The sequence below is a fragment of the Homarus americanus genome, unplaced genomic scaffold (assembly GCF_018991925.1).
Source record: "Homarus americanus isolate GMGI-L3 unplaced genomic scaffold, GMGI_Hamer_2.0 scaffold48354, whole genome shotgun sequence".
In the NCBI taxonomy this organism is placed as follows: Eukaryota; Metazoa; Arthropoda; class Malacostraca; order Decapoda; family Nephropidae; genus Homarus; species Homarus americanus.
In genome coordinates, this window is record NW_024723833.1 from 6,850,672 (window position 1) to 6,865,319 (window position 14,648).

Here is a 14,648-nt window from a genome sequence, read left to right on the forward strand (position 1 = left end):
TGCCTTTCATAGTCAATTGTATCCACCTCGTCCCCTTATCTATCTGGCTTTTATAAATCTTGAGTAAATTTTGGAACTTTTGTGATGATAAAAGGGGGAATGAATCCTGAAATTTCATTGTACTGTGTAATTAAAAGGTGAACTTACTGTACTGTATTACTGTACTAAATTTCCCATCCATCTTCTGTTGAATGAAAATGGCTACCGGGTAGTTCTGATGTGAAAAGGTTTCTTATGACCTTTTTCTAAAACTGAAAAATTATGAGGCATGAATTGTGATTATGGATGTAATTAATCCAAAGCTCAGTAACATTTCTGTTTTAATGACAACATTTTTACCAAATGGAGACCCGCCTCTTTTAGATTTGATGGATTCAGGCAAGGCTGAGAAGAAATTGCCTTGATAGCACCAGGCTGTCTTGTGGTGATCAGTGGGTACTGCAGATCATGAGTTATTTGTTCATCTCTTGTTCATAAAATGTGATTCCAGGATTCAATCCCACATTCTTCATAAGTACAGTATTCACTGAATGTGTGTCAGTATATGTGAGAGAAAGTGTTTACTGTTTGCATCAATTGTTTATCTGATTATTAAATGTGTAATATTTCAGGTGGTTACAACAAAGTGAACACAGCCAAATTATGGACTACTATCACCTCTGAAATCTTAAATATTCCCATCAGTGCTGAAATTCCAGAGCACCAGGTATGAAAAGAATTAAATGTTTTACAAATGTTTTCTTACATAAATTAGAGGCATTAACAATACATGAACATGATTTCTGTTATTATCAATCTCACAATCTCTACCAGTGTAAGTGATTTAAGCAACAAAACTGTAGGCTTGTCTGCCATTACACATTCCTCTGTACTACATGGTTCATTCATTGTCTCTCAGCTTCACTTCTCTCATATCTTCACTTTTTAAGTTAGCTTATATGATCTTCAGATGTGCATTTTTCAAGGTGAACTCTGTAGGGCTTCTCAAAACTTGTTTAATTTCCCTAATTCTTCAGTAACTGTGTGGACACTGGTGTACTATCTTCACTTATGGATTAATATTTACTCAGCTCTGACAGCTCTCTATGTAACCTCTTTTTGTCATGTGCAAATTGGTAATTTTTGTTGGACAAGTAAACTTTAAACCGACAATTTATTTTCACAATTTTCAGTATTAATGTTATTACCCTGTACTGTATACTATCACTGGTCCCCATCCTTGTGTAGGCTCTGGGCCACATTTGTCATTGTAAATATAGTGGAGGGCGCCAAAACTTTGGAGCTGTATTCAAGATATATAAAAAAAAAAAAAAACATATACAGTATACAGTACAGTTATTTACAGTTTTACATAAGTGTAACTGTTTAAATGTTACCAGTTACATAATTTTACATTTACTTTTGGATTATGCTAGCTCTCTCTCTCTCTCTGGGCCCGGTCTGTGATGAATACAACATCCTGTATATGACAGATTAGGGACAAATGGGGTTCTCTCTCTCTCTTAAGTCATATAAAGTTATTGAATATTTTCATTTTTTTCACTCTGACAGAGATTCCCAATTACCTCAAAATGTTCTAATAAACCCTTGCGGGCTCTATAATATGGTTCCGCCGGTGCCATGGCCCCCGTGAACTACAATTGGGGACCTCTGCTATATATAAACTGAAATTTTGTGTTTCTGATATATTAAAAAAAAATAATTCCTCCCATCAGTTCTTTCCGCTGTATGGCCCAAGCTTTGAGCTAGAAGTAACAGCAGGACTTCGGAAAAGTGAAAATACTCAAAAGTCTTTGGATGAAACTATTCAAGAAGTTCATGGTAAGTAGTTATACAACACAAATAGTGCAGTAGTTGAATAAATTTGTCCTCTTCTTTAAACAACAGTCATAAAAACTACTTGAATTTCAGAACATTCTATTAATTTCAATTATGCATTTTTTGAGGGTTGCCCAAAATTTCAAGGTTTTAGTGACCAAAACCACCAGTTCTGTAATTCCTTCTAAGTTGATCTGTGTGTGTGTTTTATTATTATTATTAATGGTATTACTGTAATGGCCTAAGGAGCCTTGTGAGTGACCTGTTGGTTGTTGAACTCCTGAAAGAGGCTGCACATGGATGATAGTGAATTGCACATGTCAGAAGTTCAAGAGTTTACTGGGGATAATAGCAAACTTAAGATCGAACTATTGGATATAACAGATCACTTGGATTGTGTAGATAACCAAGGATGATGGAGCAGTCTAAAGTGTGTTGAAGGAATAGTCATACCTCCAGATTGCTTAGTGGTTACATAGGCACATAAGTAATACAGTACTGTACTTGATTGGGAAATACTCTCTCAGTGCCCACATGATGTTATAGCAAAATTCAAAGCTCTCTCTGTGAGTGGGATATAGGTTCCAGCAGTGTAGAAACACTGTGTGTGAGTGAGAGAGTGTGCATGCATGAGTGAGTGTGTGTGTGTAAATGAGCATTAATATTTAAACTAACATTTACCGTTGCCATATGAATAATTCTAGAATGCTCGGTGTGTTTTTTTACGCAGTGGTTTGGAAGTACAGATACAGGCGTGGGGTGAGCGTCTCCTGCTCACGAATTTTCACACACGTGCTCCGTGTGAACTGTTCCATTGAACTTCATTAATTTCTAAACAGCGCAGTTCCTCACACACAGAAAAAAGACGCATATGTGAAGCGGGCCTTATAGCGGAATATGAGAGCTGCCGGCTAGCCTGCTTGGTTTTGAAATATTACTGTAGGGTATTGTCTTTTTTCTTTGTGAATAAGCGGGGTATGCTGTGTGAATATTGAATAAGGATGTTAAAATATCAATTGCGCATAAGCAGGGTTGTGAATAGTGAAGTATTCCTGTATAGTACTCATACCAAAAGAAATTAAAACTATAAAAATAAATACAGTATTTATTTAAATATGGATAAAAAAAGTCTGTTATACCGAAGGTCTATTAGATGTAAAACCTCCATCTAAAGAATTATATAGATATGGAAATCCATTATATTGAGGGACCATTAGATGTGAAACATGCATCTAATGGATTATATGGGGAGAGAAGTCCATTAAATGGAGGTTTCACTAACTGCTATTACATATGTTAAAAGGGGGGTACTATTACGGTAAATAAAATGCAAAATAGGTTAGTAGCACATGTTATCAACACGCCCTTTGGATTTTAAAAAATATCAGAAGTAGCTTTGCTTTTTTCTACACTCTTTACCCACTTGAGTTACTGAAAACCCCCACTATCTCGACAAAATGTACAAATTCAGGCACTTTGCATAATTCAAACCCTTTGAGCAATTCGATAAGGTAGAGCCCCAAAGCTGTTAAATTTGATGGAATTGAGTATACTGTACTGTATACAGTCTCTCCTCGACTTACGACAACCCGGACATACGACGGCCATGGTCGTATAAAATATTTTTCACATTACGTATTTTCGAGTCCCGACGTTAGTGATTGCGCTGTGTACTGACAAAAAATTTTTTTTGTAATTCCCTTTAAAATGACTGGCAAGCGTAAAAGTGAGAGTTCTCGTGGTGCTGAGAAGAAAAAGAGACACCCATTTTAGATTTCTATGTATTATTTTCGCCTTTTCGACTTACGACCTGGTCGTCGGGACGGAACACCCCGTCGTAAGTCGAGGAGAGACTGTATATAAAATACCAGTATATATAAAATACACTTCCTTACTAAAGTCCCAATTACAAATCGATAAAATATATATATTTTTTTTTTCAGAAAATATTGATAAATTAGCTGAGCAACTCGGGCAGAAGACTTCAAAGTTATTTTAAAGCAATGCTTGTCTGTTTTTACCTACACTCGTGTTTTATTGAAATTATAACATTTTTAGAACTACAGTATTATATTTTCTAACATTTTACTGAATATTAATATAAACATTCCTGGTATATACATGTACAGTACTGTATTGTACTTTTTTAATTTTTTTATGGATGTGATAATATGATTTTAGCTGTAAAAGCATTTCTTATTAATATATTTTATTATATAAGCAGAAGGATCTTCTCTTTTTCTGCAAACCAAAGTTAAAAAAATACTTTATATTGCATGGTTCAAAAATAAAAAAGTAAACAAACTTTTGTTCTGTATTTCATATTTCCCAGTTTATGTAAACTACATAGTTTAAAATATGCAGAAAGTTTAAAGGTATGTATTCCATACTTCTTGAGCAACACGGTGAATAATGGTATGTCTTGCAGAGAGCTCCATAATGCCATCATAACCACCACCAATAACAGTTGCAACAGGGATACCACGACATAGTGCTGATTTTAGGACATACACATCTCTCTTGAACAACCCTGTAAATAAAATGAGATTAAAATGTTTTCCTTAATTATTCTCGGTTTTGTTTCGTAACTTGAATATCAATACTGTACTTTCAAAAACCAAAATTACAAGCTCTAACAATTCGGGTGTGGTGGCTTGTGCACGTGGCCCTCCACACACCTGATATATTTCATATTCATCTGTACTTCCTAATCATCACCCTACTATCTATTCTTGACTGCATTTTTCTAGTCCCAAAACTAAACTGTGTGAGACATTCCATATTAACTATTTGCCCTTTATAAGTCGACATTTTATAATCTATCTGCCATCCTGAGTCACCTTCGTTATGCAGCCAACTATGTTTTGGGTTATATCCCAGAACAACCCTTTGATATAGTGGCCAGGGACTAATCAATTGATAAGTGACTTTACAGTTATAAACATCTGTGAAAGGGGTCTCTGAAGTACTTCTTGCCATTTAAAATAAAAGGCTAATAATTTGTGTACCCCAGCAGTGCTGTGTTTGGTCATAATTTGGAACAAACAGCAAGAATCCACTTTTAAGCCCAGCCATTTGCTTACCCTTTATAACTTCATGATGCAAGAGTTTGTTTTGTTATAAGCAATTTCAAATCTCAGTAATGAATCAATATGTGGGATTGATTTTACAGTACAGTATGTAAGTCATCCTGTCATGTGACGAATTTTTTTTAATGCAATGGAATATCTGGCCTGTTCATGAACTACTGTATTTATGTGTCCAAAATGGAAGTCAGGATTACCTAGTTTCATGTTTGACCATGTTTCACTGAATGAGACAAGGGTCTATATACAGGTATCCCCCAGTTTACGATCTCCCTATCTATGATATTTCGTTTTAATGATGGTGATGTATTAAGACCATCCCCCTATTTACAATAAAAAAAATTGCATAAACAATGGTCATCATCTGGCCAATGCGGAATATGGCACGCATCTCTTGCTGCACTTGCCAGCTGTGATCTACCCTCACATGGCCACCTAATACACTACAGTCCCAAAGTTTGTTCCATGGTAATCACACATGGCCGTGATCGTGTAGCTCAACGATTATCAGTTTGTATTGGTGTTGTTACTTATCATTGTTTTGTTTTTACAGTGTGAGGACATCACTAACATTCGTATTGTAGTTTTTACTCTGTTTTGGTGACGAGTGATTTTTACTATGTTTTTGTTATGGTAAAGTACTCTGTGTGAACATGATGTGAGAATTGTTGGCTGCTAGCCTTGTTTTTACGTTATAATTGTTCGCTTTATGTGACAAGTGGTTTCACTCTGTTTTTGTGACAGTGAAGTGAGCTGTGTAACTTTGAAAATGTCTAGGAAGACCAAGGCACCCACGAAAATTGTCTCTCTGGAGGTGAAACTTGACATTGTGAAGCAGCATGAGACTCCACAGAGGCTGTGTGGGAGTTAGAGTGACATCTCCACTCCACCTTCAAGAGTCCCCTTAGCCTCGAAGGGGACATGTAATGTTGGCCAGGCTCTTTCTTAATGATGTGAGTGTTGTTTAATTTTGTTGTAGGTATAAAGTATAGTATTATCGTAGGAATTTTATTTTCGGTGATGCACGTGGGTGTCCGACTGGCTTGGAACGTATCCCATTGAACCTCGTGTTATAATGATCCTCATTTACGATATTTTGACCTGCAATGAATTTTTCACAAATGTAACCCTATTGTAAATACTAAATAGAGGGATACCTGTATAATATGTTCTCTTTATAAGCTATTACAGTATATACTTCCCCCATAGGGGACCATTGCATTAATGAGTTATTCATAATGAGAGCCATTTTAACTTTGGAGGAGAAAATTTCATTGGAATGAGTTTTGTTCCCAATACAGTGTCTTACTATCTCATCCATGAAAATACTGAACAATCATGGAGACATTATACATTCTTGACATAGAGCTATATGTAATTTGTATAGTCATAATATAATTGGAAGAAAAACAAAAGAAACATCAACATTGGTTGCTGATAAGTACTTCATTGTGCATCGTAGCTGTAAGGGTCGAGGGGGTGGCTTGGCTTACTCTCCAGTGACTTCTGATCAATAATTACTTCCTCATTGTACTGTGACACAGATTAGCTTCAGAGCACCAGCTTCCATTTCAAAGGTTGAAAGATTTATTTTCATGGGCTTTGAACATGGCATCTGCATAATATGTATTTGAACCAACATAAGCAGAATTTACTTTTTGTTTTCTATCTTTAATTTTAGCTACAGGTATTGTGGAAAGTGACTCTTTATCATAAACTTACCTTGATCACTTAGTTTTAACTTGCCAAGTTGATCGTTCTGATGAGGATCCACTCCAGCATCATAAAGGATTATATCTGGGTGAAAATTGTCTATTACAGCTGGTAGGTGTTCCTAGAAGAAAAAGTGCATCATAAATTTTCATCAAGATAAATATATGTCAAGTCTAGAGGTGTCTGAAAGGGACAATCAGTGATTGAAAACTTATCTTTTTCCCTACTATAAGTTTGAGTACAGATCTAGACCATTATGTGGGAGAAATTTAGGGCTTTGTAGGTGTAGCTGTACAATATTGTTTATTAGCGATTGTCACTGACTTATCCCACCCGTTAATAATTATCTGTTAGGGCCTATAGTAGTATGAGAGGTACAGTACTTATATATTGTATCCTTCTCCACCCCATTTACTTAAAGTGCTGAAGATTTATCCTACATTGTTTTATCATTCATTTTTAAAAGTTTATTTGTATAATTTAAAGTCACTGAAGGACTCATATATTCCAGTATTAATTTTTTGTTGCACATCTGTAATGCTGATCCTATAAGTGATTTACATTTGGAATACTGTATTATGTATACCAGATAAATAAATCAGTGACATAAGTACAGTAAGCAAATTGGTTGTAAAAAAACTATTGTACATATTTTTAGAATATTTTCATTACAGTATTACATATTAAATTTTTTTTAAGCCTTGTAATTTTCATTAGTAAATTGAATCATGCCGAACCTTCGCAAATATGGGACTGATTGTAAGAGTATATTTTGGAAAGAATAGACGCTTATATTAGAATAGATGCCTATTCCGTAACTTTCACATTGCAGGACTGACACAATTTTCCCCACTATGGCAAGCAGAAAGATGTTCTGTATGCTCTTTCATGTTTAAGTCACAATTTACATTAACTGCTATCCTATTAGAAGAGTATATTCACATTTTATATGCTAAATTGATTACATAAATAATTTATGACGAATTTCCATATCTAAATACCCTGTAAAGGGAAAAATTAAAGTACACATTAATGTACAAAACCTCTGTACTCACTGATAGGATTTTCATATATTCATTGTCCCCAGTACCAACTTCCAACCCAACATCTAAATCACTCTTTTGCTTTCTGAGTGGGAAGTTATTTTGGCAGTGTAAAGACAGTGTGAAGATATCTGGATGACTTTGACATATAAATGCTGTACCATCACCCTGAAAAGATAAAAGCCAGCTTTTATTTAAGAAATTTAAAAATACCCTGTACAGGGTAATAAATTTAACCCTTATGAGTACAGTATGCAATTTATTAACCATCTAATTCGCATCAAAATGACAAATGCCTATAAGAATTTAAAGCAAATGAGAGTGGTACAGTAATCAGACTCATCGGTAGATAGGTTATGACAATCTACAGTAATTGTCCTAATTAACAACCTGGTTGTAATTAACCTGTTGTCAGATCCCCTGAAAGATTACAACATTCCTTACTGTTGAGCACAGAGGGGCACACAATAATCCCTCAAAAGAGTATACTATTACATGCAGACCCAACTAACCCTAAGGATGTGGGCACTTCTAAAATGGAACTTTCCTTAAAGACAGTAATGTATGCAACTTTATCTTCCAAGAGAACCAGAGTACAGTATCCTCTTAGCAGTGTTAGGGTAGATCCCTTATCTGGTAAAACAATGACAGGGTCCCAATCCATCATGAGGCTTGTGACCAGTTAAGTAATTGTTACCACTCTTGGAACATGATAACACACCTTGCATACTGTACTGTATAAGCTAATGTCAAGGATTGTGTGACATCCAGTTTCACATATGTGTCTTAAATACCTGTACAGTATTGTAACAGCAGATCTCTTCCATTGGTCAACAAACATTCAGATGTACACATGGAAAAAAAAAATATACAGTATATATATTTCAAGAGAGGTCCGATGAATTTGGAACTGAACAATTGTGTTGTCTCACTGGGGTTGGTAGATGTGATTGTGGGACATTTTCTAACTATTATGGTGGGCTTAATTTAGTTATTTCATTTGAAATATTAATTCATTACAATATGATTGGTGAATAACAGTATGCCTCATGGGCCTTTGTCAAAAACCTTCGTTTGTGGTGTCATTTGTTTCGCACAAGAATTGTATGTTGGCACTGCCGCCTTCCTCCCTGAGATCATGGTGCGTCGTGATGCATGAGAGGGCTTTACTGGCAGCGCATACGGCAGTAACAAGTATCATAAAGGAACTACATGTACAGTATTTGGTTGCCAAAATCATGGAGCAAGCCAGAAAGACATCTGATCAGCATGACCAAATGACTACAAATAAATAGGGTTGGTCTTACTGCTCAGTTTTATAACCATGAAACAGGTTTCTGAGCACATGTGTTAGCAAGGCAGGCAAGACCTCTGTTCTTGCCTAACTGGTAACTGACCCCTATAAGTACAGGTACCTACTTTTTAGGGGCTATGGATGTAAGGCGAGTTGCCATTTTGTGGATTTCTGAAATTCAGTCCCACTCACACATGTCGGGTTCAGAGAACCCCCGAGTTGTCTGATTTATAAACATGTCTGTACAGTACACAAGTTGCCCAAAATAATATTGAGTTATAAAACCTCAATAGCCACAATGCCCTGCAAACCAAGAGTTGCACCTCAAATAGTTTTTATTGTGTTAGTGTTCTTCAACCACATTTTTCGCTTCAGCAGCCCATCAAAAAAAGAGAAAAGAAATAAGATTGTTCATGGTGTTATTTCTTTTATAGTATTATTATATGCCTCAACTGAAATTCATAAAACAATACAGTATTATCTATTATGCAATGAGGAATTTTATTTTCCCATTTTGCACTCATTCCTTTATACTTATGTTAAATATTTAATAACATAAGATCTCCTCATTATAGAAACTGTTTAATTATTATAAAGCTTCTCAATTTAACAGCATACATACCTGATGAACATCCAAATCAACAATCAATATTTTAGTTGCTAAACCACATGCTATTAGATTATGTGCAGCAACAGCCAGGTCGTTGATAAGACAGTAGCCCGAGCCATGATCAGGAAAAGCATGATGAGTACCTCCTCCAGTACTGCATGCTAGCCCTCGCTCCAAGCTCAACTTAGCTGCTAAGAGGGTCCCACCTGTCATAAAAATAATATGAGTGAAGTATTAGCAAATACTATATAGGTACAACTTATCTGTCAGAGGACTATAGAACGACATCAGTAAGTAGTGGATAGAAGGGATTGAAGAAAATTTATTGGGTCAGTTATTGAGGCAGTTGGCAACTTGAGGGAAGGTCACTGTGAAGCCTGCTTATTTGAATTTACTATCAAACTTTGGAACTCTACCTTCTTATGTATTTTCTCTCAACTACAGTATTACCTATTTTTTAAAAGAAAGTTTTCTATTATCTGAAAAACTTGTAGACTAGTCCACAGCATTTTATTTTCCCCTTTGAGCCTGGCCTCAAGGAGGACACTTATTTGTGTGTTAAGCCTTGTTTGTAAAAATCTTACAGAATACACATTTGTAAATACCTGTAGTATAATTTGTAATGACATCATCAGATCTTTTCAATTTTGTCACCAGAATTAAAAGACGTAGAACAAAATACACTAAAATATAACAGGTGTCAGCATATGAAAGTAAGTCCTCGATATATGTGAGTTCAGCATATGTGAATTTACTTATACAGAATGCGAAGACCGTATTTGTACCAGGAATTCAATTAATCTGAGCAAAATTCAGCTTATGCGAGATGTCACACTCCCTGATATGGATTCCAACCCCGACGACTCTGCATATGTCACTCCAACACCATCACCCACTATGTAAAACCTCTGCCACCACCTCCATCTCGTCTACCCAAGCTGATGTACAGTAAAATCTCGATAACTTGGAATTTCATATAACTCGGCATGGATATGGTCTTGGAATATATTAGTATAACTCAAGAAATGCCAAGATTTATAAAATTATCTGGGAAAATCTCGGCATATCTGGCCACCTGTATCACCCTACCATGTATCTGTGTCACCTACCATACATGTTGTCACCTACCATACATGTGTCACCTACCATGTATCTGTGTCACCTACCATGTATCTGTGTCTCCTACTATGATGCTTCATTCTTTTGCTGCAGTGCTGGAAAGTGTTACTTTTTACATTTACAGTAGTAATTACATGTACACATTTATGGCTCACTGATTTTTTATTGTTGTATTTTTGTAGGAGGGGGGAAGTGCCTCGATAAGTCAGAATTTAGGATAACTTGGAAAGGCCAGAGCACCATATGTGCCGAGTTATCAAGGGCTTACTGTATCTGCTTTTGTTAAGTACACTTGCTTTCTCAATTATTTAAAAAATAATATTGTATTGATTTGTTTTATGGTTTATTTGTCTTGAAAATGGGTCTGGAACATTTTCATTTTAGGTATGGAATGCATCCTATTTTTTCCCCATTTAACTAAGTATTCAATATATGCGATTTTGGTTTATGTGAGGGTTTTCAGGTACGCATCCCTCGCATATATCGAGGACTTACTATATATTTCTATTGAGATGCTCGTCTTCTGTTCCGATGTTGCTGCCACATCGTTTCGAATCTATTTTTTTTAGTAACATCGGCGAATAACAAACTGTGCTGCAGAAACAGTATCTTCTTCTGAATAATAAATGCCTCATTACAGCTGTACTTTAAAACATGCCCAATATAACTTTACCAATAAATACACATTCTTTAATAAGTTATGTATACAGTACTACAAAATTTTCATAAAATTAATCTTACCTGTCTCGTATCTAACTCGGCTGGCTAACCCTGGTGTCCATTCGAATCCTGTTGCTCTTTGCTCTTTCTGTGATGTGAGGCCGTTGAAAAATTTCTTAACATAGCATTCTGAATGAACAGATGAAGCAACCTCCTGACTTACTTGACGAGGTTGTATTACCTAGCAGGAGAAACAAAGAGGATATTAGATTTGTTAACCATAACCTATATCAGGTTCATATTATATGAAGCATCTGCCAGGCTAGTTCAAGTCAAAGTTATTTGAATACAGGTACAGTACAAATAAAAAGTAGGCAGTCACTGAAGATGATGAATACTCCCTCCAAAATTTCTAATTCACATAAGGGGCCATTCCTGTGGTAATTATTACAGAAAAGGCGGATTATCAAACTGTATTTATTATGGAAGAAACTGAGAAAGCTATTTTTTCCTTGGGGACTGTGTTAAATATAAAGATTTTGTTCCACCAATGCCAGAAACTTTCAAAATTTTGAGGAAAAGCGTACATAAGGCTGTTAAGAAAGTTCAGTATGATAAGCTACAAAATATGTGGAGGAAAATAGAGTACTGTCTACAGTATCTTGTTTTTTACTGTAGCTTTATTATTTATTTTTTCAAAATAAATATTTAAAATCTGGAAGATCATTTGTAATAACCTGATATTTCACTTTTCAAACAAGATTTATTAATAAAAAAAAACATTTCTATAGTTCTAAACTGTTGTAAACATACAGTACTTGTTTATTTTTGTTGATAACACCATCACTTAAAAGAATTTGATACAGGTGATGGAATTTCATCATCTTGAAGCGATGATTGGGTGGCAGGGGACAGACATATCCTTCATGGTGAACAATAGGCAGGCCTGAGAGGCCCACAACCTGTTTCCAGTCTTCTTCAGAAAGATGATTCTGTTGAAAAATTATTTAATTTAAAATAAAAATCCCTTAAAAAATGGAGGAATGATTCTAGAATCCCATTTCATGACTAAGCATGGACTATGTAACCCATGTACAGGTATTACTGAATGTCCATCAATTCTGTGAGCTGATATCCCACAGATATTAGACGTTAGGGCTAATTCTTTCATTCCTTTCTTATGCTTTCTCTTTATAAAAGAGTCCCTAATTGGGATCTATCGAAACAACCACCATTTAAGGTAGAAAGCAATAAGTCATAATATCACATCAACTTGTGCACATTGTACTTTTAGCTTAGCTAAGTTACAAGCTGTCAATCTAGAATTCAAAGTTTACTTCCAACCAACTTCACTATCTGCTGGGGGAAGGGAGGGTAATGAATTCGCCTTGTCCAAGTTTAGTCATAAAATTACCCAATTTGGGATTTTGCCATATGCAGTAAGCCTTCAGTAATATCTGTAGAAGAAAACTTATTTCTTGCCTCAAGAATAAGGAAAATTGGGTGGAGGAATAGCACATTTCATATTCCATTTTTCCTTGTTTCTCATAAATAAACACCATCCGTGTCACTCGTACAAGGAGGACGCTATCTTTGTTTACATGTGGAGGATTCCAAATTTTTCATAATACTGTACCTGTATTAATGATGGTATTAAATTTCATACTCACTAAGAAGCAACAGCAGCAACTTCTGGAAAATTTTACATTGAGAATAATAACCCAAAACAGTACATATAATACAGTAATAATACTGGGTATTTAAAAATTTTGTCAAAAAAAGTTTGGTGATACTCATGGATGCGGTGCTTTCCCAGCAGCCGCAGTACTGTGTTCCAGGAATATTATTATTACAATATTATATTACAATGCAATTTATCATAGTTAAGATGAACTAACAAAACTTACCTATCATAAGATGGAAGTTAATATTATTACAGTACTGTATTATTTCTTGTTCTTTTTGGTTATACAGGTAGTAGGTAGGTTTGTAGGGAAAGGAAAGAAGGTTGGTTAGTTGCTAGCTGGAAAACATTGTTTAGCATTCAGAGTCAACAGTTACATGTAAACATGGTATCATTCTGAAGTGGGTGGGCAGCTGCTTCTTCATTTATGGGAAAACTATGGGAAAATTTTTTAACATTTTAGTTTCGGTCATCCTTGTATTTAGATACCAAACCTAACCTAACCTAGCCACAGAACCCAGGAACTACTGTATATCTAACATAACCGGGCCTGATCTCCCATTCTGGTTGGGGTTAAATTCTTAAGATTCCCCAGATCACCGAAAATAAAATACACAATACCAAAAACCCGAATACGAATCTTGCAATTCCTTTATTCTTGAGGTAAGAAATGTTTTCTATATTTTTTCATTGGTAGCTGGTTAACCTGGACCCTTGTTCTAAACTACAGTGTATTACCAAAATTTCAGCTGTAAAGTAATAAAGCCACATCACCCTCATTCCGATAAGTTTCACAAGTGAAAAGTGAGCCAATCAGTGGCGAAGAGGATAAATGTGTAGGTTGCCAAGACGTTCAACTAAGGGTTTGTTGATCTTTTAGTGGTCAACAACTCAACATACCCTTATTTTGTGATACAAACGGCGTTTTTCATTCAATAATGTAAAACTGAAGTCACGATATGTTAATAAAACACTCCGGACTGCTGTATGCATCAACATCCTCTTAAAATTAGTTTACACAACACTTGGAATATTTGTTCGAATTATACCAAGGAATTGAGATATTTTCTTCACATATAAATTGTAGATACAATCATCTCAGCAACTCTCGAAGATTGCACCTAATATAATATTCTAAAGGCAATAGCCAGGATGCTAAATTTTAATTACCACGCAAATTTAGCTCCAGCTTAAGTCATGGCCAGTTTGGTCATGCGATGGAATGGAACGATGTGTTTACCTTCACACACCAAGGCTAAATATTGGTCATGTATGCCGCAATAACTAAAGTATAATAAGGCAACATAAACCCTAAAGCTAAAAGTAATAAAACGCAAAAGAGCATATTTTAATTATTTACACGTAATACGTTTTATATAAATAACATTTATTTACAGTTTCTATACATTCATCATATACCTATACGAAGTCAAGGATTCTAATACTAAAGAATCCTTGATGTTAATTAGTGCTGGTGGTACGGTTGTATTTCGCTTGCTCTTTATTGCTGTTGTGACAATTTCGAGGTCAATTAATGGTACAGGACATAATTCGATATTTTTGTTGTTGCTAATGAGAAGTTCAGACAAAAACAAGACGATATGTAGTTGATAGTTTAGGT

At 35.3% G+C, this 14,648-nt stretch overlaps 2 protein-coding genes across 11 annotated transcripts in view; one reads left to right on the top strand and one right to left on the bottom strand.

The window, feature by feature from the left end:
• LOC121863832 (histone deacetylase 8-like) overlaps positions 1-6,632 on the top strand; it is a 19,314-nt gene extending 12,682 nt beyond the window's left edge. For 6 of the 7 annotated variants that reach the window (XM_042362703.1, XM_042362704.1, XM_042362708.1 and 3 more), the window contains exons 8-10: positions 612-706; positions 1,716-1,821; positions 3,762-3,982. In XM_042362703.1, coding sequence (XP_042218637.1) covers positions 612-706; positions 1,716-1,821; positions 3,762-3,817 — 257 coding nt within the window. In that variant the 3' untranslated portion in view covers positions 3,818-3,982. Of the gene's footprint in view, positions 1-611; positions 707-1,715; positions 1,822-3,761; positions 3,983-5,648 lie in introns of those variants that run through there. The other variant, XM_042362709.1, reaches the window with a different exon arrangement.
• LOC121863834 (uncharacterized protein SYNPCC7002_A1628-like) lies at positions 4,119-14,250 on the bottom strand. 4 transcript variants are annotated; one of them, XM_042362713.1, is made up of 7 exons: positions 14,198-14,250; positions 12,162-12,335; positions 11,425-11,584; positions 9,577-9,770; positions 7,673-7,828; positions 6,627-6,738; positions 4,119-4,348 (listed from the first exon to the last, which is right to left on the bottom strand). In XM_042362713.1, the coding sequence occupies exons 2-7, from the start codon at positions 12,225-12,227 to the stop codon at positions 4,188-4,190; spliced, it is 849 nt and encodes a 282-aa protein (XP_042218647.1). In that variant the 5' UTR covers positions 12,228-12,335; positions 14,198-14,250; the 3' UTR covers positions 4,119-4,187. The 4 variants fall into 4 exon arrangements, with proteins under 4 accessions (XP_042218647.1, XP_042218644.1, XP_042218645.1 ...); XM_042362710.1 differs by lacking the exon at positions 14,198-14,250 and adding an exon at positions 13,928-14,075; XM_042362711.1 differs by lacking the exon at positions 14,198-14,250 and adding an exon at positions 13,802-13,887.
• Between the last annotated feature and the right edge of the window lie 398 nt (positions 14,251-14,648).